The sequence below is a fragment of the Antedon mediterranea genome, chromosome 7, assembly GCF_964355755.1.
Source record: "Antedon mediterranea chromosome 7, ecAntMedi1.1, whole genome shotgun sequence".
In the NCBI taxonomy this organism is placed as follows: Eukaryota; Metazoa; Echinodermata; class Crinoidea; order Comatulida; family Antedonidae; genus Antedon; species Antedon mediterranea.
The window spans coordinates 7,423,216-7,449,107 of NC_092676.1; the positions used below are offsets into that span (position 1 = coordinate 7,423,216).

The 25,892-nt window shown below is 33.1% G+C and overlaps 1 protein-coding gene across 7 annotated transcripts; it reads right to left on the reverse strand.

Annotated features, from left to right (window-relative positions):
* Positions 1–6,780: 6,780 nt before the first annotated feature.
* On the reverse strand, positions 6,781–16,465 carry LOC140054272 (uncharacterized). 7 transcript variants are annotated; one of them, XM_072099201.1, is made up of 7 exons: positions 16,324–16,465; positions 13,493–13,535; positions 13,061–13,312; positions 12,831–12,964; positions 11,952–12,315; positions 11,780–11,833; positions 6,782–8,776 (listed from the first exon to the last, which is right to left on the reverse strand). In XM_072099201.1, the coding sequence occupies exons 2-5, from the start codon at positions 13,499–13,501 to the stop codon at positions 12,228–12,230; spliced, it is 483 nt and encodes a 160-aa protein (XP_071955302.1). In that variant the 5' UTR covers positions 13,502–13,535; positions 16,324–16,465; the 3' UTR covers positions 6,782–8,776; positions 11,780–11,833; positions 11,952–12,227. The 7 variants fall into 7 exon arrangements, with proteins under 7 accessions (XP_071955303.1, XP_071955302.1, XP_071955301.1 ...); XM_072099198.1 differs by having other exon boundaries at positions 6,786–8,776; XM_072099202.1 differs by lacking the exon at positions 16,324–16,465 and having other exon boundaries at positions 6,781–8,776; positions 12,839–12,964; positions 13,493–13,664.
* Positions 16,466–25,892: the final 9,427 nt, after the last annotated feature.

Genomic DNA, 25,892 nt, shown 5'->3' on the forward strand with positions numbered 1-25,892 from the left:
CTACGTACTGATTCAAATTCAAAATCAAAACAAATAAGCAAAAATAATACGACATATTATTGCTTGAACGACTTTCGATTTGTTTTTGTTTCATTTTTTTTTGTTCTCACGTGTAATGTATATTGACTATTCTAAATACATGACGTAACACACCTCAGATTGTCCGTACAGAGGTTCGGCAACTCGCATACAAATCGGTCCAAATATATACAGTAGGTAGCAAACTAACTTCAAGATTTCATGAATAACAATGATATCTATTGGAGCATTGTTACGTAAGATTCGCCAATAGTGATGTTTACTAGTACATTGTTACAAAACGTAAAATGCATAACAGTGATTTCTATTGGTACAGTGATTTCTATTGGTACAGTGATTTCTATTGGTACAGTGATTTCTTATTGGTACAGTGATTTCTATTGGTACAGTGATTTCTATAGGTACAGTCATTTCTATTGGTACAGTGATTTATATTGGTACAGTGTTTTCTATTGGTACAGTGATTTCTATTGGTACAGTGATTTCTATTGGTACAGTGATTTCTATTGGTACAGTGATTATATTTCTATTGGTACAGTGATTTCTATTGGTACAGTGATTGTAACAGGTATGGCATTGAATGAATTATGGTTCCAGGTCGAGTCTTTGCCTCAATGGTTGGTAGAAGTGTCGGGTACAATTTCCATAATGTCCTTTTGCTGATGTTGTGGTTGTATCCACCAGCCCGAAGATCCAGACTTCTTCAGCTGGTGCACGGCCTCTACCATTTTTAAAGTAAAATCACCAAAACTGACTTCTATTGGTGCGTGTTGGTCTATTCATGAATTGTTATATGACGTAGGATCACCAACACAGATTTTTATTGGTGCATTGTTACGTAACGTAAAATGCAAAATATTTCAAAAAAATGCAAGAAAAAGACGGTTAGAGACGGAAGACAGTATTCGGCTTTCAAGGTAGTAGTAGGGCGGATAGTTTGTTTACTCGCTATTTTACCATTTACCAATGCCAGTAGTGTATGTAGTATTGGGTAAGTTGAGAACATTATATTGCATTTAGTATGTTACGTTATACTTAGGATAGAATAAGCCGAATAAACCAGAGCAACGGTTCTAATTTGTAATTGCAAAGATGGTCATCATGTTGTTGCATTGCCGACAGGTACTTACTCTTTTGAATAATTAGTCATACCTTTTAATCAAGCCTGTTCTCGTGGATTTTCTTCTTTGAATACATTACAATTCTAGATACATATAATACTAAACGAGCGTATTTTAGTTTATTGCTTGGAATTACGGTATCGCACTAAGTTATGCCCGGTAGAGCCTGGTTGGTTTTATCAAAAAGGTAAACGAGTAGCCTACATGCCTATATAGTAAATTTACCCACCAGAAATAATTGTTTAATGGTTGTGACTTTGTGAACCAGCTATTAGTGACGTATTTTCTAACGATAACTTTTTTTTAACGATTAACTTTTATTTTATAGGTCTTTGGAAGAAATTAAAATAGTAATTTACAAGGGAAATCATTCACCTGTTCTTTAGGCCTAATCGGACTAGTCGTGGATGAATCACTAAAGATTTAAAAATGCCTTGCATATGGCCTACTACTACTGCTACAATTGCACCACTGAAGTCTACGCTTCGTTGTTTCCACAAGCCTTTCTGGATAATATATTCAAGACTTCCTAGGATATTATAATTCTTTCTGGATTAATATTTCTCTCTTGGATTTATATTTCTTGGATTGTTATATGATATCATCGCAGCTTTGGAGCATCAGTTCATCAAACATAGTAAGAACTAACACTACCGAAGCAAAACAATTGTTTGTATTATACATCAATACAAACCACTGTTTTGGTTCAAAACAAAGTAACAGACAAGAAAAAGAATGTCGGAACCGTTTTCTTTTTCTTCGGTTTTATTGCTGCAGAGAAGAACACACATTTTTGGTGTGCATTTTTCATCCTTTGATCAACTTACCAAGAATTTTCTTCGATTTTATATTTTTCATCCTTCGATCAACTTGGCAAGAATTTTCTTGGATTTTACTTTTTCATCCTTCGATCAACTCACAAAGATTTTTCTTCGATTTTACATTTTTCATCCTTCGATCAACTCAGCGAGAATTTTCTTTGCACAATAGTCTTTTTTTATTCCATTTTGGAAATCTACGAGTTCTTTACTCCACTTTTTAGACATTTTTATCATTTGCTCTAGGCCGACGTTTTCATCGTACTCAACAGTTCGTCGAAACATTTTCCATTTTTCAATCATGGTATTTAGGAAAACGATTAATGATTAAAAAAAAGTAGCTTTTCTCTAAATAAAATCATGTCCAAAAACTGAAAAGAAAAATATGAAAAAAAATTTCATAATTTTAAAGTTTTTGGACATACAATATTTACAATATAAATAATAAGAATTTAAATTAATATAGGAAAGCTCGAAAAAGCATGTATAAAACGCATTTAAAACAAGGCTAACAGCCATAAGTCGCGTGCCAAAACGCATAGTGATACCGGACCGACAGACAGACCGACCAACATAGTGAACTACGCGACTAAAGAGTTATTGCAAAAAAATAACACCTCGATCTCTGACAACCGAAGATGTTCTTTATTTTCTACGTTTCCTTTTCTCTACGCTACATTATTTTCTTCTCCAATTTGGAACAGACAAGACTACACTATTTTAAAGTTATTCTGATACAGGTTTATGCATGTTGTGCATTATTGCAGAACATTTGGATACATGTGTAGGTGTAGCGTGACACGTGCCGTTTGTCTTACTGTTATAGGTACTCACATAAGTAACCCATATTTTTTTTTTTTTTTTTTTTTTTTTTTTTATTGAACACTTTCATATTTGAATTTAAAAAATAGCTTAAAATAATAACACTTTCTTATTAATAGTAATACACAATATAAATAATAACACTTTTTAAATAATAATAATATATAATATACATTTCTCTTAAGAACAAACTATAAATAATTTCATGATGTAATAAATATAAATCTACTTTTTCTTTTTTCTTAAAAACAAAGTCTATAAATAATTTGTTGTCAATTTTTTCTTTTATAACATATTTCAGCTAAATAATTTAATTAAACATAAAACTTTCTTATTCAAATAAATAGTTATAACTTACTAAATAAACAGATCATAAAAGTGTATAAATAATTCAGGATTAAAAAACATATTATAAAAAACAGTACTAAGTCTATTTTTTTTTAATGCAAAGTTACCAGTCAATAAGTTCATGTTTTTCCAAGAAAGGACTCCATTTGTTTAAGTAAGTATGATGCTCCCCTTTAGTTTTCAAAATAAATTCTTCTTGTTTAACGTGTAACTTAATCTCATTCACGTAGCCCATATTTTACATATAGCATCGAATGTGGCAAGTTTTGCATTGTAATGCTGTAATATAGGCCTACTGTAAATATCAGATCTAGAGGCATAGACATATCTTTAAATGTCTTTTATGAAAACAAAAGTATTATATATAACTAAATGTATTGCTTAATTTTTGGGATTGGCAAAATATTAAATATAATAGATAATAATGTTTGGAAGAGTATAAATATTGTACTGTACTCGTGTGGTTGTTAAATTGTGGGTTATTTTGGTGATCCGTTTGGCGAGCCTCTCCAACACACGTGTCTTCCTGGTTATAGAATACTTAGTAATCTAATGGAAATAAACGGAAAAATAAAAATAAATAAATCGTGTGGAATACTCGATTGAAATCCAAAACACGGTTGTGTTTGAGAACGCCCGATTCGTTTCGTAAACGCGTAACGATCCGTTTTGGCGAAGCACTCAACAATCGTAAGCCGCTTGGCGAAGCACTCAACAATCGTAAGCCGCTTGGCGAAGCACTCAACAATCGTAAGCCGCTTGGCGAAGCACTCAACAATCGTAAGCCGCTTGGCGAAGCACTCAACAATCGTAAGCCGCTTGGCGAAGCACTCAACAATCGTAAGCCGCTTGGCGAAGCACTCAACAATCGTAAGCCGCTTGGCGAAGCACTCAACAATCGTAAGCCGCTTGGCGAAGCACTCAACAATCGTAAGCCGCTTGGCGAAGCACTCAACAATCGTAAGCCGCTTGGCGAAGCACTCAACAATCGTAAGCCGCTTGGCGAAGCACTCAACAATCGTAAGCCGCTTGGCGAAGCACTCAACAATCGTAAGCCGCTTGGCGAAGCACTCAACAATCGTAAGCCGCTTGGCGAAGCACTCAACAATCGTAAGCCGCTTGGCGAAGCACTCAACAATCGTAAGCCGCTTGGCGAAGCACTCAACAATCGTAAGCCGCTTGGCGAAGCACTCAACAATCGTAAGCCGCTTGGCGAAGCACTCAACAATCGTAAGCCGCTTGGCGAAGCACTCAACAATCGTAAGCCGCTTGGCGAAGCACTCAACAATCGTAAGCCGCTTGGCGAAGCACTCAACAATCGTAAGCCGCTTGGCGAAGCACTCAACAATCGTAAGCCGCTTGGCGAAGCACTCAACAATCGTAAGCCGCTTGGCGAAGCACTCAACAATCGTAAGCCGCTTGGCGAAGCACTCAACAATCGTAAGCCGCTTGGCGAAGCACTCAACAATCGTAAGCCGCTTGGCGAAGCACTCAACAATCGTAAGCCGCTTGGCGAAGCACTCAACAATCGTAAGCCGCTTGGCGAAGCACTCAACAATCGTAAGCCGCTTGGCGAAGCACTCAACAATCGTAAGCCGCTTGGCGAAGCACTCAACAATCGTAAGCCGCTTGGCGAAGCACTCAACAATCGTAAGCCGCTTGGCGAAGCACTCAACAATCGTAAGCCGCTTGGCGAAGCACTCAACAATCGTAAGCCGCTTGGCGAAGCACTCAACAATCGTAAGCCGCTTGGCGAAGCACTCAACAATCGTAAGCCGCTTGGCGAAGCACTCAACAATCGTAAGCCGCTTGGCGAAGCACTCAACAATCGTAAGCCGCTTGGCGAAGCACTCAACAATCGTAAGCCGCTTGGCGAAGCACTCAACAATCGTAAGCCGCTTGGCGAAGCACTCAACAATCGTAAGCCGCTTGGCGAAGCACTCAACAATCGTAAGCCGCTTGGCGAAGCACTCAACAATCGTAAGCCGCTTGGCGAAGCACTCAACAATCGTAAGCCGCTTGGCGAAGCACTCAACAATCGTAAGCCGCTTGGCGAAGCACTCAACAATCGTAAGCCGCTTGGCGAAGCACTCAACAATCGTAAGCCGCTTGGCGAATATAGTTCATGTCTACTTTTCAAAATAATAAAAAAAAACCTAGTTGTTCAAATATTGTCATACATTATTAATTAGTATCACAAGAATCCCTTCTAATTTAGGTATGCGAACTTCAGTAGGTTAATGTACTTTTAGACATTAAGTTTAAATAATTTTGGTGAACACTACAATAACAATAACAACAATATTTATTTAAACTGTGTCGCCGTCAAAAAAAATTACATTTTGGAAAAATAAATAGGTAATTTATATGGACGACAATTGCTTGTCTATACAATATGTTCAACCGGTACAACATTATCTTTACTTCTAATGTATTCATTCGTTATTTCAGCCATCAGCCTACTTCCCAATGCTGAACCGAACCGATCCGGTTCTCTCTGGTACACAGCTCTTATTCAGGATATACTTTCTCTTTCCATCTTTCCATGTGTGCCTCTTCTTTGAGTTCATTGAACTGTCCATCTGTTGTCTGACGAGGTTTGTTGTCTTTAACCTGTAATTTTATCTGAATTGTATGCCCTTTAGATGTGACTTGAGATGCTTGTTACATTCTTTTTTTTTAATTTGAAATAAAGGATGATTAGTAGGCCTATTCCTGTCAAGCTTTTTTAATATCAACATGTACTCCTTTGCGTTCTCTTAGAATGTGTGTTACATTTTCGATACTTCGTATGTATTATTGAAGATGTTACAAACATGGTTCATGTGACTCTACTTTTGATATTTATCCAATCTAATCGGTAATCTGCTATAATATTTGATAGAATCATTTTAAAAATTAATCCTGACCTTTTGAGACTCTTTGCAGTTTACTAATATAAGAAAAGTACTGACTATTATCATTTATAAAAATACATTTATTTATATTTTTAGACAATACAATACAAGTTGAAGTTCAACTCTACGAATTTAAAATGAAATAAATTTATTTTTCTGTTTTTGAACACCGTTTCGTAAAACTAAACTCATTTATTTCTCCTTTTTTTGTAGACAATACAAAATCTAATGTCTTGCAAATACCATCTTAATAAAAAGGAATTAATATTAATAAATGTGCTTTTTACAGAAAAGAAAAATGTATTTTAACCCAACATATAACGATCAAACTTACGAACAAGAACTTTGAAGTGTTGTTTGGTCCGAACGGCGTGGAGATTAACACGAAGAATTATGGAAAGAACATTACAAAACCTTCCGCAAAAAAAAGAACATTAAAAAGCATGTCATCACAGATGAAGATGTCGAAGAGACCAATAGATTGCCTGATGAGACCCATTAACTGCTGGCGCTATGTACTTAGAAACAGGAAAATCTACAGTACACAATATCCCATTCTACTAAAACATGGCCATTGATGGTCCTACCATGAATCTCTTTCTCTGTTACAGTTCGATGGTAAATATCTTAGTAAATCTTTCAGAAGAATAGTTTGACGGAACACTGTCATCGTCATCTTAAATTTGGTCAATTCCGTCTTGTTGAAAGGTTGGTCGGTCGGTCGGTTGGTCGGTAAACACGAATTAAAAACAATAAAATCAATCAATGTTTTAACTTTAAAACGTAACTCTAAATTCTTTATTCATATTAACACTAATGTGTAATTATTTTACATTATGTAGGCTACAGTAAATTAATCAAAGAAATTATTATTTATTTACATTATTATTATTATTGTACAAATTTAATATAAAATAAATAATTAAAAAAGTTATTACATAAACCGATTACATAAAATTTACAAAAATTTTATAATTTAAATGTTAAAAAATATATATATATATATAATAAAAAACAAAAGAATAAACTAATTAGCTAGCTGTAGCCGTGGTAAAGGCTGCAATCCTTCCACTCATGCTCCCATATTTCAACATATTCGAATTGGGGAAAATTTTGTTTCAGAAATTCTGATTTTTTTAAATGTTGTCAGATACGAGTCAGCCATAGCAACTCCGGTAAAAGGATTTTTGGTATCTGACCGTGAAACATACACCCCATCAATTCAAAATATAATATTAGGATCAAAAGAAGACCAGTCAATTTTATTGATTCCTCTACGTTTAGATTCGTAGGATAACCATTCCATACTCATAAAAGAATGGTTATCAATAGTTTCAAAATTTGATGGAGGGAATATGGCTATTGTCTCAGGTTTTAAACAATTTCGGGCAAAAACGTAACTACATGCTGATGCTATTTTAATAAGCCCGTTTGAAAATGGATCAACCCCGTCTTTATCGACAGCATCATTGAGTAACGTTACTCGTTAATTTTGTTAGTTTTCTTATCAAATACTTTTTTCATGTAGCAAAGATGACCTGATTGGACTTTTAGATTACATACTTTACACGTATATTAATTGCATTTATGATCATTCGTAATGAAACGATTGCACTCCTTACATATTTTTTGATATCACAAACCGTACCATTTGTTGAAGATTTGATTTGTTAAAACATTTTTGATTCTTAAAAGAACAATTACATTCATTACATGAAATGATAGTTACTGATTCTAATAGAGGAGTGCAATCACGGGAGCGACATAGCTCACAAGTGAATTTGCATTTGTAATTAAATTTGTTGTTATAACCTTTGAAACACAAGTTGCAAAAGTATCTTACTTAAAAAAATGCAGTTAGTTTAGTTATTAAGTCATAGTGGTTATCTTGGTGATACAAATATATTTGTTTTCTCTATGTTTGCCACTGAATATAATCGAATGTAAATTATTCATGGAGATAACGATAATTTGATAACGATAATTTGATAATTTGATAACGTTTCCTGAAAACGCTTAAGCTGGGTTATCCCACAAGGACCCTTATCTACCCCATCCCTCGATAAAAGACTTTCAGCCGCTTATTTTTAAAAATTAAAACCCCGTCTAATATTAACGCTTTCTATTATTATTATTTTTTTTAAATTTTTATCTACCACCAACCTTGAAACACCTGTGACATTAGCTCTCACGCAGCAAATTTGTTCGTCGTTTTCATTTCGAATTCTAATTAAACATTACGCACCTTTTTTGGTTTTATCAATACCTTTTTGTTTTAAAATGTACTACCGCCTTCAAACGGCATGGCTATGCGTTGAATGTTAAAGGTTAAACCATCCCCCACTAATAAATCCATATGCGATTGAAGGACTTTAGTAATCTCGCCTAAAATAAATTTTCTGGCGTTAGATGTTCTCTTAATAAAAAAGGTTAGGAAATCGTTTGCTATAATTACTATTCGAACTCTATCGTGCGGCTCAACATTTTGGCATAACTTATTTAGTACTTGTTGAAAAATTCTAATAAATAATGGTAAAATATCAATAAAACGAAACCGTTCTAACCCCTTTAAAGTAACTAAATGATCACTTGAAAATAAATTAAAACGTTTGTTGAACTTATCTCTAAGTCTCCTTATACTACATAGATCTTCAACATCATCATGTATGTTACGTTCATCCTCTTCCTCCGAATTCTCTGACTCAATGCGAGGTTTCTTATCACGACCAGGCTAAAATACAAGAAAAAAAAATAATAACAATTTACTCCATTTATATTATATTTTAGCATTGAAACAAAAATAAAGATCTAAGTAGAGAGCATGTTAGTCTAGTCAGTCGTGATTATAACAATGGTTAACAATGAGGGTAGTATAATACAATAGAGTATATCATTTCACTAGAATTGTTATATAGATTTGTTATATATTAATATACATTATAATATAAAATTATTAAATAATAAATAAAAAATATTTGGTGATGATTTAGTCGTTTGTGATGAGAACAAATGGTTTACAATGGTTGAAGTCAATAGGTGTTATGTTTCGAATATAATAATACAATGGTTAACATAAAAGATAATAATAATACAATAATAATAATAATAATATAATAATAATAATGATATAACTAGAATTCGTAACCGAATTGACAGTTGAGATATTCTCTCCTAAATTAAATGCATACAAATCTGACCCAGGTCCTAGACTAATATCATTATTACGATGATCGGGAATCTCTAAAATACTACAAACATAACGATAAAATGGAGTTTGAGCAAATATTGATCATGCCAACATGAACGGGTAAAACTAAATACAATACAACAGTAATTGAAATTTTCTTTTCAATACGTTCATGACAATACCGCTTGAAAAAAACGATACATCAAAAATGTTGTTTTTGAATGGTAGAGTTGTCTCCACCATCCCTAGATTTTCGGTGCAGATATTAAATACGTCATTGACGTAATCTTCAAAGAATAAATTTAGAAATACAATAACGCGTTTACCATGAACAAAAATAGGGAAACTAGTTTTACAAATTTACACTAACATAAATTAAGTCAAAACATATTTCATTTATTTCATTAAACAAATCTATTGCAATACACTTTACAAACACAATAATATTAAAAATTCAACGGAAAAGAAAACAAATTAAATTAATTGAAAAAATAAATTTACCATGAATTAAAATAGGGTAACTACTTTTACAAATTTATAATATAAAATAAATATTAAAAGCGAGATTTTGGTTTACGGGTTATTTTGTTGGATTTGTGTAATGTATATGTATCTTGCTTGCTCAGTCAGTCTTGAACTTGTCTCTTGGTAATATTTAAATCGTCTTTTACATTTTGATAAAGTCGGTCCACACCACCAAAACTATCAGGATACTTAGGATCGTAATATACTTTTCTTAAGTAATACATACCCGTCCTACTTTAACAAACTGTTATTGATCCAAAAGAAAACCGTAAGATACATAGCAAATGCTCCTCCTTTATCCCATTCCAATCCTTTATTTTCTTCATTTGGTCTTCTTAAAATTCAGGATATTAACCATCTTCAACAAAGTGTTTTCCTCTATTCATGGCTAAACTCGATCCTGCCATCACACTTTGATGATTTATTTAGTTTCAATCTTAATTTTCATAACCACAGTACTCGGAGCGCAAATCAAATACGTATTCCTTTTTTTTAAACTACTTCTTTTAAACATAGCATTAAGTTCACTGGTCCTAAACTTTGGGATAACGTACCAGTTAATATAAAAAGTGCTTTGTCTAAGAAGAGTTTTTCTTTTAAATTGAAACGGCACCTCTTATCTAGTTATGTTTAATTATCCTTTCACTCATTGTAGTTTTGATATTTAGTCTTTTCGGTACCCTGAATCTAAAAGTCTTCATTACTGTTTTTGTCCTGTTTCCGGTTCCCGTGTTGTCCTGTTTTTTTTTTCATTTTCTATGGGCTGCCTTATACAAGCTTTGCTTTTTAGGAATGTTGCCCCTCTTATTTTAATAATTTTTTACTGTTAATTTTTATTTTCTATGAAAGACAAGAGAAATAAATGTTACTTTGATTGATTGATAAAAAAAAAGTACTCATCCATACTCATTACCCTCATTCACCCAAATGAAAACTTAACAAAATAAATCAAATACTTAAATAACACGCAAAGATCAAATTTCATTTTCGTTGTTGCTTTAAAAAAAAAAAAAATACAACCTTTATTTTTAACACACATTCTATTTCAATATATTTAACAACCATAATAATAATAATAATAAATTTACCGAAAAGAAATAAGAATTATAAAAATATATAACATTAATTAAAAGTGTTACGATAATATTTAAATTTGTACAAATTACATTTGGTTAAGAATCTTATTAAACAGTTCTGAATCATTTGTAATCAACTTTATGGCTTTATCAAACGCATCAACATTGATACAACGTAAATGAAAGTAGTTAAGCGCCCATTCAAAATGGGTAGCGCTAATGTCCACAAGTTTCAATGCCAGAATTGGTCGAAAAAATGTTAGGATTTGCTCATATCTTGAGCCGTGAAAGTTATAACGTTCAACCATGTCATTCAGAATGAATATAAATTCTTCTATGAAAACCTTCTCAATTGTTCTCATTATTTCTTTGTACTCAAGTTCGGTAGTTTCTTTCTTAATTTCCGCCTCCATCACAGGGTTCAGGTACTCTTCCATAAACACCTCATCTTCTACCTCATCTTCTACATCGGCTATTCTTGCTAGAAATAGGTGGTAGTCACCTACCGATGACGTGTCACCGTATACAATCCTCTCCTCTTCAGAAATTATTCTCTTCAGTATACATATTAGATACATTATTTAAATCAACGTTCATTGGATGTGGGGGTTGAATCGCCAGTAAACACGTCATATCCCCATTACATTCGGCATTTACTAAATTTGTTTCAGCCAATTGTCATTGTTGTATTTCCTGTCGGAACATTGGTCGAAGTGCAATCATACTCATAAATCATTTTCTTCTTCGTCTAAATTACCTCTTTTGTTTCTTGCAATGTGGCAAATTTCTGCAACTGCCATGTCATTCTCTAATTGAAGTGTTTCTTCCCTTTCGTTATTACTACTTTCAATCAAAATACCGTACTGTAATACAACATGTTTATATTAGACTAAATATCATATATTATTACCATTTTAAAAACAAATTTATAGAAATATTAACTTACCATTTCATTACATAATTCGTTCTGATCATCAATTAACTCTTCTATACATCGAATCTGAAAATTAAATAACAAGACCCCATGTAACAGACAGAACAAATTAAATCTTAATAACATTTGGAAAATAATATACGTAAATTTCTTTTTTTTTCTTGTACAAATTGATTCAACTTACCATTTCATCGTTGTCATCAAGAATTTCTAACAAAAATTCCTCGTTACCGCTAAGACTGCTGTTTTCAAATTCTTGTTCATTACCAGTATGCACTTTAGAATTCATCTTTTAACCTCGTGTAACGGTAATAATTTGGAACTAGTACTAGAGTTTGAGTGACTTCGATGTAATTGATAACACTGACATAGAATTTCAAATAATAATAATAATTTATGCATGACATCAGAAGCGTCCTATTTCACTTCATTCATTTTTATCTTTTTGTATTTGTCATTGTTATAATATCCGGAGAAAAATACCCGTTATTGACGTCACTTCCTCGAGCACCCTCACCGGGCTAGACCGCCTGGAGATGGTTAAGTACCTGTTGGTATAGTTCAATCAAGACATACTTATTATTTAACTTCATTAATTCTTATCTTTTTGTTTTAGTCATTGTTATAATATCCGGATCAAATAAGTTATGTTGTTACGTTGTTTTAATTAAACCATGTGCATCTTTTATTGTAGGCCTACCCCTTTTTAAAAATACCGCCAAGTACATGACTAATTCAAATCTTACAACAATCTTTTACTTCCTTATCCAATGTTAACCATTGTATTATTATATTCGAAACATAACACCTATTGACTTCAACCATTGTAAACCATTTGTTCTCATCACAAACGACTAAATCATCACCAAATATTTTTTATTTATTATTTAATAATTTTATATTATAATGTATATTAATATATAACAAATCTATATAACAATTCTAGTGAAATGATATACTCTATTGTATTATACTACCCCCATTGTTAACCATTGTTATAATCACGACTGACTAGAATAACATGCTCTCTATTGATCTATAAGTAAAGAAGAAAAAAACGTACAAGCCTACCATTTCTTTACAAAAATTTCCAGCTCCATGTTGCACTAATTCCTCGTCAAATTCATTCAAATTGTTATCGTCTTCGTCATCATTTCCGTAATATCTTTTCTCTCCTCGTCTGAAATTTTTACCGTGCTAAAATATAAAAAAAAACCAGACAGACTAAGAACAATATATCTTACATAATTATACTTTTATATTATTTAAAAATATGTTTACAAAAGAACTTACCATTACTTTACGGTATTTTCCTGCTCCTTGTTCATAATTAAATTCAATCATATCTTCTTCGGTTTCTACATCGTCAATGATATCTTCGTAAATTCTTTTGACTCCTGGTTGCTGTTTGGTTCTATCATTTTCTTCTTCCTCTAACTCTCCTATTTTGTTTTTTGCAATACGACAAATTTCTTGAACAGCCATGTTGTTCTCTAATTGAAGTGTTTCTTTCCCTTCGTTATTACTCATATTCAAAATGTCGTACTGTAACACAAAGTGTTTAAACTTTTTATATAGGTCTAGTTATCATCATTTTAAAAATAACTTTGCTTTAAGATACAGTAATTAACTATTTTAGTTACATAAATTTATTATCGTAATCAAGATTGTAGAAGTGATTTTATCATTGTAAAATTAAATTTGGTTTAAGATATAGTAACTTACATAAATCATTCTGATCGTCAATCAGCTCTTCCATACATCAACGCTGAAAAAAAAAAATAATAATATATAAATTTAGTCTTAATCCCTAATAACGTTCGAAAAATAATTTAGGTCATCAGTTATTGTAATAATATAAAGAAGCGCTAGTATTTGGTTTATCTTCTACTCTACTGTCTCTTGTTAGACCTCATAACTCGCTGCATAGTAAGTAGCCTTAGCCTTATCAGCTATTTTAGAATCGGTGTAATCGACTGTTGGTTTGTAGAAGTTCATGATGAAAACTGTACTAAATTCTCTTAATCAAGATTGTAGAAGTGAGTTTAGAGCGCTGATACTGATGAGTTCACTATAAATTTACCACCTATATATTCACACACACTAAATTAATTTATGCATGATATGTCAGTAGCGTCCCTCTTTACCCCCTTTATGTATTATTTAGAATTCTTTTTATAAACGTAACCAATTTAAATGAAAACATTGGAAAAAAAATCATGAAATAAAAAATAGTGAAACTAACATCATGGCGTCACCATTCAATGATTCCGATTGTTAACATTTCCGGAAGATGGTTAAGTACATGTCGGTAAAAAATAATAATACAATCTTTATTACTTAATTTTACATATACTTATAATTTAACCATTAATTTAAAATCTTAATAATAAACTTAAGTTATGTCGGCATAGATCAAGCAAAAACACCATAACTATATATTATATGTATATTAACAAATATATAACAAATCTAGTGATATATATAACAATTCTAGTGAAATTATATACTCTATTGTCTTATACTACCCAAATGTTATCATCACGACCAGACAAGACCCCTTCAGTACTACTTATAGTTATGCATGTTGTGTAGTATTAAAGAACATTTAAATGTATGTGTAGTTAGAATAGTATGACACGTACCTACCGTTTGTCTTGCTGTTGTAATTATAATTATAGGAACTCAATTACATAAGTAACAAATACGTACTGTTGAAGGTTTGCATGGCGAAATCAAATGTTGATATAAAGTTTGCGGTACACCACGTATATTAGTTTTGAAAAGAACTGTTGAGTTTCTCGACGTTTCGATCAATATGCTTTGATCGTCCTCAGGAGTGCAAATGCAGAAAGTCCAGGAAACTTGGAATATAAGTGGAAAAGGGTGGGACTGGTGTGAAAGCCAGAAACAATGGCAAGTTCACACAGTGGCAGGGGTGAATTTTGGCTATAGAAGAGCATTGTTTCTGATAGGTGTGAAAAGCAAGGTGAGACAAGCTAAAAACAATAGCATTGTCTCAAAGTTGGGTGTAGACTGGCCAAAACATAGACCATGTGCCCAGACAGGGTTGTGTAATGTAAACTGGCCAGAAACTATAGCATGGTTTACTGTCGATGAAGATTCTTGTTGATTGATTGAATTTATTTGGTTCATACATAAAATACATTTTGAAATAGCACAGAACACATACAAATACATCATTTTAAAAAAATACAGCACCAGAATAAAGATAGCCAAATGTCACTGATAACAAATCCAATATCTTGATGACCGTGTTGTGTTTGTAGATTTCAATAGCTTCCATGGTTCGTTTGGAATGCCAAAAATGAACGGTGGCAATTAGTTCAGCATCTTTCTAATTAACTCGGTGTTGTTGTTGGTGAGAATGCATAACTATTGATGATTTGTCTTGCTCTCCTCTTCTGGCATGGCCTTGATGTTCTTTGAGCCTGGTTTGAAGGTCACGTCCAGTTTCCCCAATGTATAGGCCTACCTTCTGGCATGGCCTTGATGTTCTTTGAGCCTGGTTTGAAGGTCGCGTCCAGTTTCCCCAATGTATAGGCCTACCTACTGGAATGCATTGTTTTTATGTGACTCTCTTTCGATAATTTTAAAATATCATAATTAATTTATATATGTACTTTCATATATTGTCTAATTTGTTTCTTTTTTCAAACTTTGACTTTTTTCCTTTTCACTTATATTGGAATATATCATTTTTCATATAATTTTTTTTCTTTTCAATATGTTTTTCAACCAAAATGCATTAAAAAATATAAATTCTTTTGTTCCTCTTTTCAATAATTTCATTGTTTATATAATTTGTTTTCGCTTTCTAATGTAATATTCTTTAATATAATATAATCATGGAGGTCCTCCATGATATAATCTAATGTTTTCTTTTTCTCCAAACAAAATGTACGAATGGAAATAGGCCTATATTGTGTATGTAATCGTAAAGGTAAGTTGTTTGGCCAAATATTTATTGTTCATAGGCAAGTCTTTATTATATATGCTTGCAATGGTAAGTTTATTTTTATATTCTACGCAACGGTAAGTTGTACGTAGTTAGTTAGTTTGTATTTTATTATAAATTAGGTGAGGTAAAAATTAATCGAGGCCTATGTAGTTAAGTTTGGTTTAATGCTTTTGCAATGAATGGATAAAAATTGTTCTGGGGTAAAAATTAATCTTTTAATATTGGCCTACAGTAGGTCAGTTTTTATTTCATTTGTATGCCATGTATGTATGTAACTATAGGCCTAGGCTAGTACATTACGGTTTCAGTTTTGTAGTGTGAAAATTAATTTGGATTCAAAGTAGGTTTTAGTATACAGTTAAAGATGGTGGTTAGTCCAAAAAAGGGTAAAGGTGTATGCAAAAAAAAATTAACATACCGGTGTGTAAAGTGACAATCTATCTGTGTAAAATATGTACCTAACTAAACCTGTAAAGTTTCTATATATAAATTATGGTTAATTCTGACATAGGCCTTAGGCCTAGGCGAGCAAAATAGAAAAATGTCGGTATAAATCTCCGCCTTGGATACCTACCTTATCTATCTTAGATGTACCGCGAAACGTAGATTTGATAACATTAGTTTTCAGTACTACGCTATTGTTCCATTTTTGTCTTTTACAACGACAAACTTCAGCGTAATACCTATCGAAACTTGTGGATATCACAGGGTTATTTTCACACACTCGCGCAGGTATATAAAATATACCAAATTGGCTAGTTGAGAATTCTCAACTATTACCGCAGTACGCCTGTAACGACGAAGCCTACCGGTATAATGGGATAGGCTGATTTCCTTGTTAACTTAAGGGGTCATTTAATTACTGAATTATGATTGGTAGTAAAGGAAATTTACTGGAATCCTATTGGATGGAGGTGGTAGTAGGACCATGTCCATCCCATTGCAGTAATAAAGTTGAGCCACCTGCGACCATTACAATGTCCTACCATGCTAATGTAGGAGTGGGGAAATGTTATGCTTACTACTGTTTCTTTTAATAATTTAGTACAATTAATAAGAATAAAGAATACACTTAACAATATACAACAAATAACATTAATGTACGATGTAGTTTAACACTGTTCTCAAATAAAGTCATTTTGGTATACTTGAGCACATTGATAAAGAATAGGATAAACTTAACAATATACAACAAATAACATTAATGTACGATCCCGTTTAACACTGTTCTCAACTATAGTCATTTTGGTATACTTGAGCACAGTGATAAAGAATAGGATAAACTTAACAATATACAACAACAATGTACGATCCCGTTTAACACTGTTCTCAACTATAGTCATTTTGGTATACTTGAGCACAGTGATAGAATAGGATAAACTTAACAATATACAACAAAAAACATTAATGTACGATCCAGTTTAACAATGTTCTCAACTATAGTCATTTTGGTATACTTGAGAACAGTTATAAAGAATAGGATAAACTTAACAATATACAACAAAAAACATTAATGTACGATCCCGTTTAACACTGTTCTCAACTATAGTCATTTTGGTATACTGAGCACAGTGATAATATGAAAAACATAATAACACTATAATATTTGTAGATGAATGACGCGGACACGTACATATGTTCATAAGTAATTGATATAAATTGACTTTTATAAGTGGAATTAACACAAATGATTGTAGATAAATATGACGTGAATTGCACGTACATAATGTTGATGAGTAGTATATTTATATAAATCGACTTTGAAAAGTGAAATAACACTAATATTTGTAGATGAATATGACTTGGACACGATTTACATATGTTGATGAGTATATTGATATAAATCGACTTTTAAAAGTGAAATAACACTAATATTTGTAGATGAATATGACGTGGACACGTACATTTATTGATGAGTATATTGATATAAATCGACTTTTAAAAGTGAAATAACACTAATATTTGTAGATGAATATGACGTGGACACGTACTGTACATAATGTTGATGAGTATATTGATATAAATCGACTTTTAAAAGTGAAATAACACTATTGATTGTAGATGAATATGACGTGGACAAGTACATTTATTGATGAGTATATTGATATAAATCGACTTTTAAAAGTGAAATAACACTATTAGTTGTACACTATTGATCATATATGAATATGACGTGAATTGCACGTACATTATGTTGATGAGTAGGCCTATATTGATATAATTGACTTCGAAAAGTGAAATAACACTGATTTGTAAATGAATATGACGTGGACAAGTACATTTATTGATGAGTATATTGATAAATCGACTTTTAAATGTGAAATAACACTAATATTTATAGATGAATGCACACGTACATACGTTGATAGGTATTGATATAAATAGATTTTTAAAAGTACGGTAATAGACACTTTATTTGTAGATGAATACGACATGGACAAGTTGCAATAAATTCTATCGTTATATCGTATGTTGATGAGTATTGATATAAATCGACTTTTTTAAAGTGGAATAACACTAAAATGTATAGATGGATATGGCCTCAACAAGTATTGTATTAAGCGGTACTGTATATTGATAGACTTCATACCTGTAATGTCAATGAAATCTGGCAACAAGAATTGTGTTTGATCCTCCTAATAGTATTCTAATAATCTTGGTTTGTAAAGGAGGCATGAAAAATCTAAACGCATAGCCAGGGGAGGGGTTGGAGTTTCGAACAAACTTCCCTGTGCCCGTCCTACGGTTTTTGTGAACTTTTTAGTAGCGTGCAAACGCGAGTCTACAGCTCACTATGTCGATCGGTCGGTCGGTAAACACCAACTCAAATTTGAGCACGCGACTGCAGCCATGTATAGGCCTATGGCCTGTTTATACTAGAAATCAGCAGTGAAAGTAATGTAAATAATATGTGTTAATATAGAATTAGTTTTTTAATTTTTTAATTTAATAAATAGTATTAAAGTTGATCTTATTCTTTATCTGTGATTAATTATACTCAAATGACTATAGTTTAAAACAGTATTAAACGGCATCTTACATTAATGTTATTTGCTGTTTATTCGAAGTTTATCTTATTCTTTATCACTGTGCTCAAATATACCAAAATGACTATAGTTGAAACAGTGTTAAACTGGATCGTACATTAATGTTATTTGTTGTATATTATTAAGTTTATCCTATTCTTTATCACTGTGCTCAAGTATACCAAAATGACTATAGTTGAGAACAGTGTTAAACTGGATCGTACATTAATGCTATTTGTTGTATATTATTAAGTTTATCCTATTCTTTATCACTGTGCTCAAGTATACCAAAATGACTATAGCTGAGAACAGTGTTAAACGGGATCGTACATTAATGTTATATGTTGTATATTGTTAAGTTTATCCTATTCTTTATCACTGTGCTCAAGTATACCAAAATGACTATAGTTGAGAACAGTGTTAAACTACATCGTACATTAATGTTATTTGTTGTATATTGTTAAGTTTATCCTATTCTTTATCACTGTGCTCAAGTATACCAAAATGACTATAGTTGAGAACAGTGTTAAACGGGATCATACATTAATGTTATTTGTTGTATAATGTTAAGTTTATCCTATTCTTTATCACTGTTCTCAAGTATACCAAAATGACTATAGTTGAGAACAGTGTTAAACTGGATCGTACATTAATGTTTTTTGTTGTATATTTTTAAGTTTATCCTATTCTTTATCACTGTGCTCAAGTATACCAAAATGACTATAGTTGAGAACAGTGTTAAACTGGATCGTACATTAATGTTTTTTGTTGTATATTTTTAAGTTTATCCTATTCTTTATCACTGTGCTCAAGTATACCAAAATGACTATAGTTGAGAACAGTTTTAAACGGGATCGTACATTAATTTTATCCTTTGCTTTACTGTGCTTTGATTTGATAAGCAAGTTTGGTTGCCCCGCCCCCATATGCTGCCTACTAAATTAGGATTCCCTAGCTTTTCTATAAAAATTGAAGTACCCACAATGCACGTTATACGGAAGTCATAGTCTTGTAAAATACAGACACAATAGTTTTTATCGTATTGCTTTCATTTAAATATCACTAAGATTGTCTTAAACTACAAACAACTAAAATTAGTGAAGGTATGCAAGTGTTTCTAAATATTTATTACTGGTAGTATTAATACAATTTGGATTATATCATTTTCCAGAAAGGTAGAAAAAAACATAAAATAGTTGAGAATTCTCAACTAGCCAGGATGGTATAGGAAATATAGCTCGAGGCGAGTCTGTTGTTCAACTGGCTTCCGGATCCCCGTCACTTCCTGCAAAATGGCCGTTGGTGGCGACATTCAATAGTTCAATATTAAATACAAATATATTTTTAGTGGTTCAACTGATCGTGAACTACTTGCAATTAATTTGTTTTAGATATTCAACTAAAAGGCATTTACTTTACGTGAACTACAATTTGTTTTAGTAATTTAACTATTATTGAAAACCTTTACTTTTACGTGAACTACAATGTGATATTAGTGATTTAACTGAATCGTGAACTACAATTTATATGTTTTAGATATTCAAAGGCCTACGTACGTAAAATACAATTTGTTTTAGTAATTGACCTAATTATTTATGCTATTTATTAATCATTTTATCAAATTCAGGAGCGATTCAATGTTACTACAGGAGGTTAATTGAGCTAATTATTTATGCTATCTGAATTTAGGTGCGATTCAGGTAGGCCTACCAGAGAAACACCTTTACTGTTTATATTATCGATTATTTCTGTTGCTTGCTCTATTTATAATTATACTACGACCGATACGATATATAAGTAGGCTACGGAAGTTGTTATTTGATCATTTTGTTTCAAAATTAACAAGATGCTGTTGTCATGATATATTGTGAAGCACCACTCACTGTCACCCACTTTGATAAACTATTTGGTCTCTTGGTACGGTCACGTTAGACTGTTTCAGTGTGTAAAGTTCAGATAATATATAATAATAATATGTATATTATACGTATACTGTTCTTTACAATTATATTATTTGCAGCTTACGTTCTTATGAACCAATTGTTGTGTAATACCAATTGTTGTAAAGTTTTTACATCATTACAGGAGAATTAATGTACATTTTGTCTACAAATAGTTAAATCTATTTGAGTAACTTTTCCCCTTTACGTTCCTATAACCACCGATTGCTGTCAAGTCCATACATCACTACTGACAGCATGGAGCTGACAGGGGACATAATCGGTATACATTTCGCATCTTACCAAACTTATTTTCAGTACAGGTTCAAATCTGACACACTCATTCGGCGGAAGACCGAATATAATAATTAGCCGTATATTATGCATATGCATTGGTGTCACCCGGGCTTCAATTTCCATAGGCGTTGGTCATGTTTTCAAGAACCATTCGGGTACACCCACTAGAGCTAGAGGGTGCGCGAGCGAAGAGAGTACTAGTACTGTATATTTCGTTTTGAGTTCATAGGGTTTTGCTCAGAGAATTTCGGTTTTGCCCGAATGGTTTACAAAGAGGAGGATAAAGGTGGCCTTCACGTGGCCCTCCTTGTACCACCAGTACCAGTGACTCACTGGGAAACCAATACCTTCGTATCTCCTGTGCTTGTATTTATTTTAATCACTTTATTGGCTTGTTGATGTTTTCTGTGAAAGTATTGCTATATACTGTACAGTACTTAAAAGTTTATTGACAATCTTAAAGCAGCAGTACTAATACTGTACAGTAAAAGAAGAAAGACTTTCACGAAGTAATTATTTTTATTAGAATGTATGTTAAAAAATAAAATAATTTTAAATGGATGTATTAGGCACCAGAAGTACTGTATAATACTGTATATTATTACCCTATTAGAATTATGTTCATGAATCATTTATTAATATATATGTTATATAATATAAATATTATTAGAATCGGGTATTTTTCCATTTCAATTTATTAGTCTCCATCAGCTAAAGTTATAATTGTCCCCCAAAAACATGAAATATTAAGATTAATTAAATCAGACTTTGAAGAGGTTATTGTATAGTTTTAATAAAGAAATCACTTCCGTAGAAAAAGAAATGGAAAAAATAATGCTTTCACTTATAAACTGAAAAAATAAATGGTTAAATTCAACCAAAAACCCATTGGCTGGCAGCTAATTTGACTGTTATTCCTGTTCATTACGCGGACCAGGCTACGTTAGCGTTACGGTTAGGCAATTTGGTTTTGACAAGCAATTACTGTCAGTGCTTTGTAAGTTATTGTGATTTTATTGCCCTGGAGTGTCATTTGAGCCACAAGTTCTAACTACAAGTCCTGCCCACTGGAGGTTGGTCTAACCTGAGATGATTCGCATGGAAGAGCTTGAGTCATTCTCTTAAGTTTGGCCTCGATGACCTTTGCGCAGGCTACCTAGAATTCTCATGGGCCATTAAATATTCAGTTTCAACTTTTAGATTTTATGTGGTTTGAGACTTTGTTGAGCATTTTTTAAAATGTGTATAGGCCTACTACAGTACATAATATTAATATTTAATCAAAGATAAGAACAATAATGCAATATACATTGAGATATAAATGATGTAAAATAAACCATAAAGATTAATACAATAAACTACAAATAGCCAATTTTTAAGTTTTAATGGAAAAAAATGATTGACCTATGAAAGAACCCTAAAATAAACATATAAACAAAAATAAACGCCAAGTGATGATAACCAATTTAAATTAATACACATTCAAAAGTTTTATCATCATGTAAATAATTATCTTAAATTAAAAATGAAAGATATATTTAGGTTAACAAATTGAATATAATATGTTTCCTTTTTTCTTATCACTCTTGAAAAGTAATGTTATCTGTTATCTGCCAGAGTCACATGTTCTGACCCTTTCCTTCATTTGTTTAGCTCTGTTGATGAATACTCTGATACTTTTTTTCGTAAAATGCTACAAATAAGTGTGTATGTTTTTTACCCTGCCACTGTTTTAGTACAACACAATTTTGTGTACCCTGCCACTGTTTTGTATCCCTGCCACCGTTTTTGTATCCCTGCAATCTTATTTTTTCACAGAAACTTTGTATACAACACAAGTTTTTGTATCCTAGATCATTGTTTTGTACCCTGACACCGTTTTTGTTCCCTGCTACTGTTTTTGTACCCTGCCACCGTTTTTGTACCCTGCTACTGTTTTTGTACCATGCCCCAGTTTTTGTACCCAGCTGCCATCGTGTTTGTACCCTGCCACTGTTTTTGTACCCTGCCACTGTTTTTATACCCTGCCACCGTTTTTGTACCCTGCGACTGTTTTTGTACCCTCCCACCGTTTTTTTATCCTGCCACCGTTTTTGTATCCCTGCCACCGTTTTTGTACCACTGTCATCGTCTTTTTTCCCAGACACTTTGTATACAACACAAGTTTTTGTACCATAGACCACTGCTTGTCATACCCTGTCTCTGTTTTTGTACCCTGATACCGTTTTTGTACCATGTCACCGTTTTTGTACCCTGCCACTATTTTTGTACCTTGCCACTGTTTTTGTACCCATCTGCCATCGTTTTTGTACCCTGCCACCGTTTTTGTACCCAGCTGCCATCGATTTTGTACTGCCACCGTTTTTGTACCCTGCCACTTTTTTGTACCCTGCCACCGTTTTTGTACCCTGCCACTGTTTATGTACCCTGCGACTGTTTTTGTACCCAGCTGCCATCGTTTTTGTACCCTGCCATCGTTTTTGTACCCTGCCACCGTTTTTGTACCCTGCCACCGTTTTTGTACCCTGCCACCGTTTTTGTATCCTGCCACCGTTTTTGTACCCTGCCACTGTTTTTGTACCGAGCTGCTATCGTTTTTATACCCTGCCACCGTTTTTGTACCCTCCACTGTTTTTGTACCCTGCTCATTTTTTGTACCCAACTGCCATCAATGTTGTACCCTGCCACTTTTTTTGTACCCAGCTGCCATCGTTTTTGTACCCTGCCACTGTTTGTACCCTTCTACCAGGGCCTTCCAGCCTTTTAAACACTGCCTGACATACAAAGATATTTTAAGTCATTTTGTGAAAAATATACATTTATTTAATTTAATGGAATATCACAACCACTAAGTATTTATTCCTGTATAAGGTCAGCAATCAGATTTCCCGCGAACTATTGTATAAAATTAGTGACGCTGTTTTTGTACACTGCCACCGTTTTTGTACCCTGCCACCGTTTTTGTACCCTGCCACTGTTTTTGTACCCAGCTGCCATCGTTTTTGTACTCTGCCATCGTTTTTGTACCCTGCCACCGTTTTTGTACCCTGCCACCGATTTTGTACCCTGCCACCGTTTTTGTACCCTGCCATCGATGTTGTACCCTGCCACTTTTTTTGTACCCAGCTGCCATCGTTTTTGTACCCTGCCACCGTTTTTGTACCCTTCCACTATTTTTGTACCCTGCCACTGTTTTTGTACCCATCTGCCATCGTTTTTGTACCCTGCCACCGTTTTTGTACGCTGCCACTGTTTTTGTACCCTGTTACTGTTTTTGTACCCAGCTGCCATCTATTTTGTACCCTGTCACCTTTTTTGTACCCTGCCACTGTTTTTGTACCCTGCTACTGTTTTTGTACCTTGCTACTGTTGTTGTACCCTGCTACTGTTTTTGTACCCTGCTACTGTTTTTGTACCCAGCTGCCATCGATTTTGTACCCTGCCACCGTTTGCCATAATCTATTGTTACAGGTATAAATTAATTTTACCATCAATCATGAAGCACGTACCACGTTATTACCTGTAAGAGAAAAGACAATTGGGAAAATGAGAAAATAATTGTAAAATAATCACTGAATTGTGTATGGTATAATTGAATTTAATGTATGATAATGAAAAATTAGTGGCTTAATTTAAAAAAATTACGCATAGGCCTATAACAGATTCTTATTATTGATATCATTATGGACATAATCCTGAGTTGTGGAAATTAGGATATTTTATACGAATATATATTAGGCCTACTGATATACTGTAAATAAGACCTCTTTAGTCCTACTTCACACGTTTACGTAGATCTATCTGATAAGAATTTGTTAATTATTTTATTTTTATCGGCACGTTGATTTCTACCTACCATGCAAACGCATGCAGCAAGTCAGATTTTCCTCCACAATGAATCTTCCGAGAAAGATCTTTTATTTATTTTCGATGCGCTTCCATTCAATTTTAAAATCGCTTTGATGCCTGCCGCCTCAATCCATCAAGAGGAATGGCGGGGGATATTTGAACTCCGTGGTATATCTGGCTTAGGCCTAACCCTTTTGCGATTAATTCTTTCTAATAGTTCTGTTGTAGGCTACATTTTCTTTCACGGGCTCGTCGTTTATATTATCAAGTAGACGGTCATTGATGACCGAGTCTACGCATTTATCTCGTATAAAATCGCGTAGAGTTATCAAATTTAAATTGTGTTTATTTGTATCAATTATGTATGTTTGTTGCTGCTGTACATTGTCTACAAGATGTCCACCACCCAACAACAGGGGAATAAAACATGAAACACTAATATGCTTTCGTGATACATTAGCACTGTTCGGAAGTACTCATGATTGACTATCAATCCATTTTGTTCCCAAAAATGTGAAAGATATATGCTTTCCCATTAAATTTAATAAATTGAATATCACATGGCCATCCCAATTCCCTAACAAAACTATTGTTCATGTTTAAAAGTATTTATTTAATGTGTCTGTAGTTCTAGTTAAATTGCTTTGCATAAAGCAGCATTGAGAAATATTTAGATTATTATTATAAACAACCACTAAAGTATTTATTCCTGTACAAGGTCAGAAATCAAATTTCCCGCAAACTATTTTATAAAATCAGTGACCTATCTAATAGTACATTGATTGGTTAATACCCAGTCAGTGAGGACCTGATTGACAAGCAGTGCCTGTTTGCTATTGGTCATTGGTAAGAGGAAGTTGAAAATGGACAGCAAGTTATTCTTAACACTTGCAGTCTTAAATAAACACGCTGGCATTTTTATTACACCACAGAGTATTATTCCTGTCAACTTATACCACAATTGACATGTTGAGGGGATAGGTCATCCACTGATTCAGTGGATGCCAAACGTAACGCTAAAGTAGCCTGGT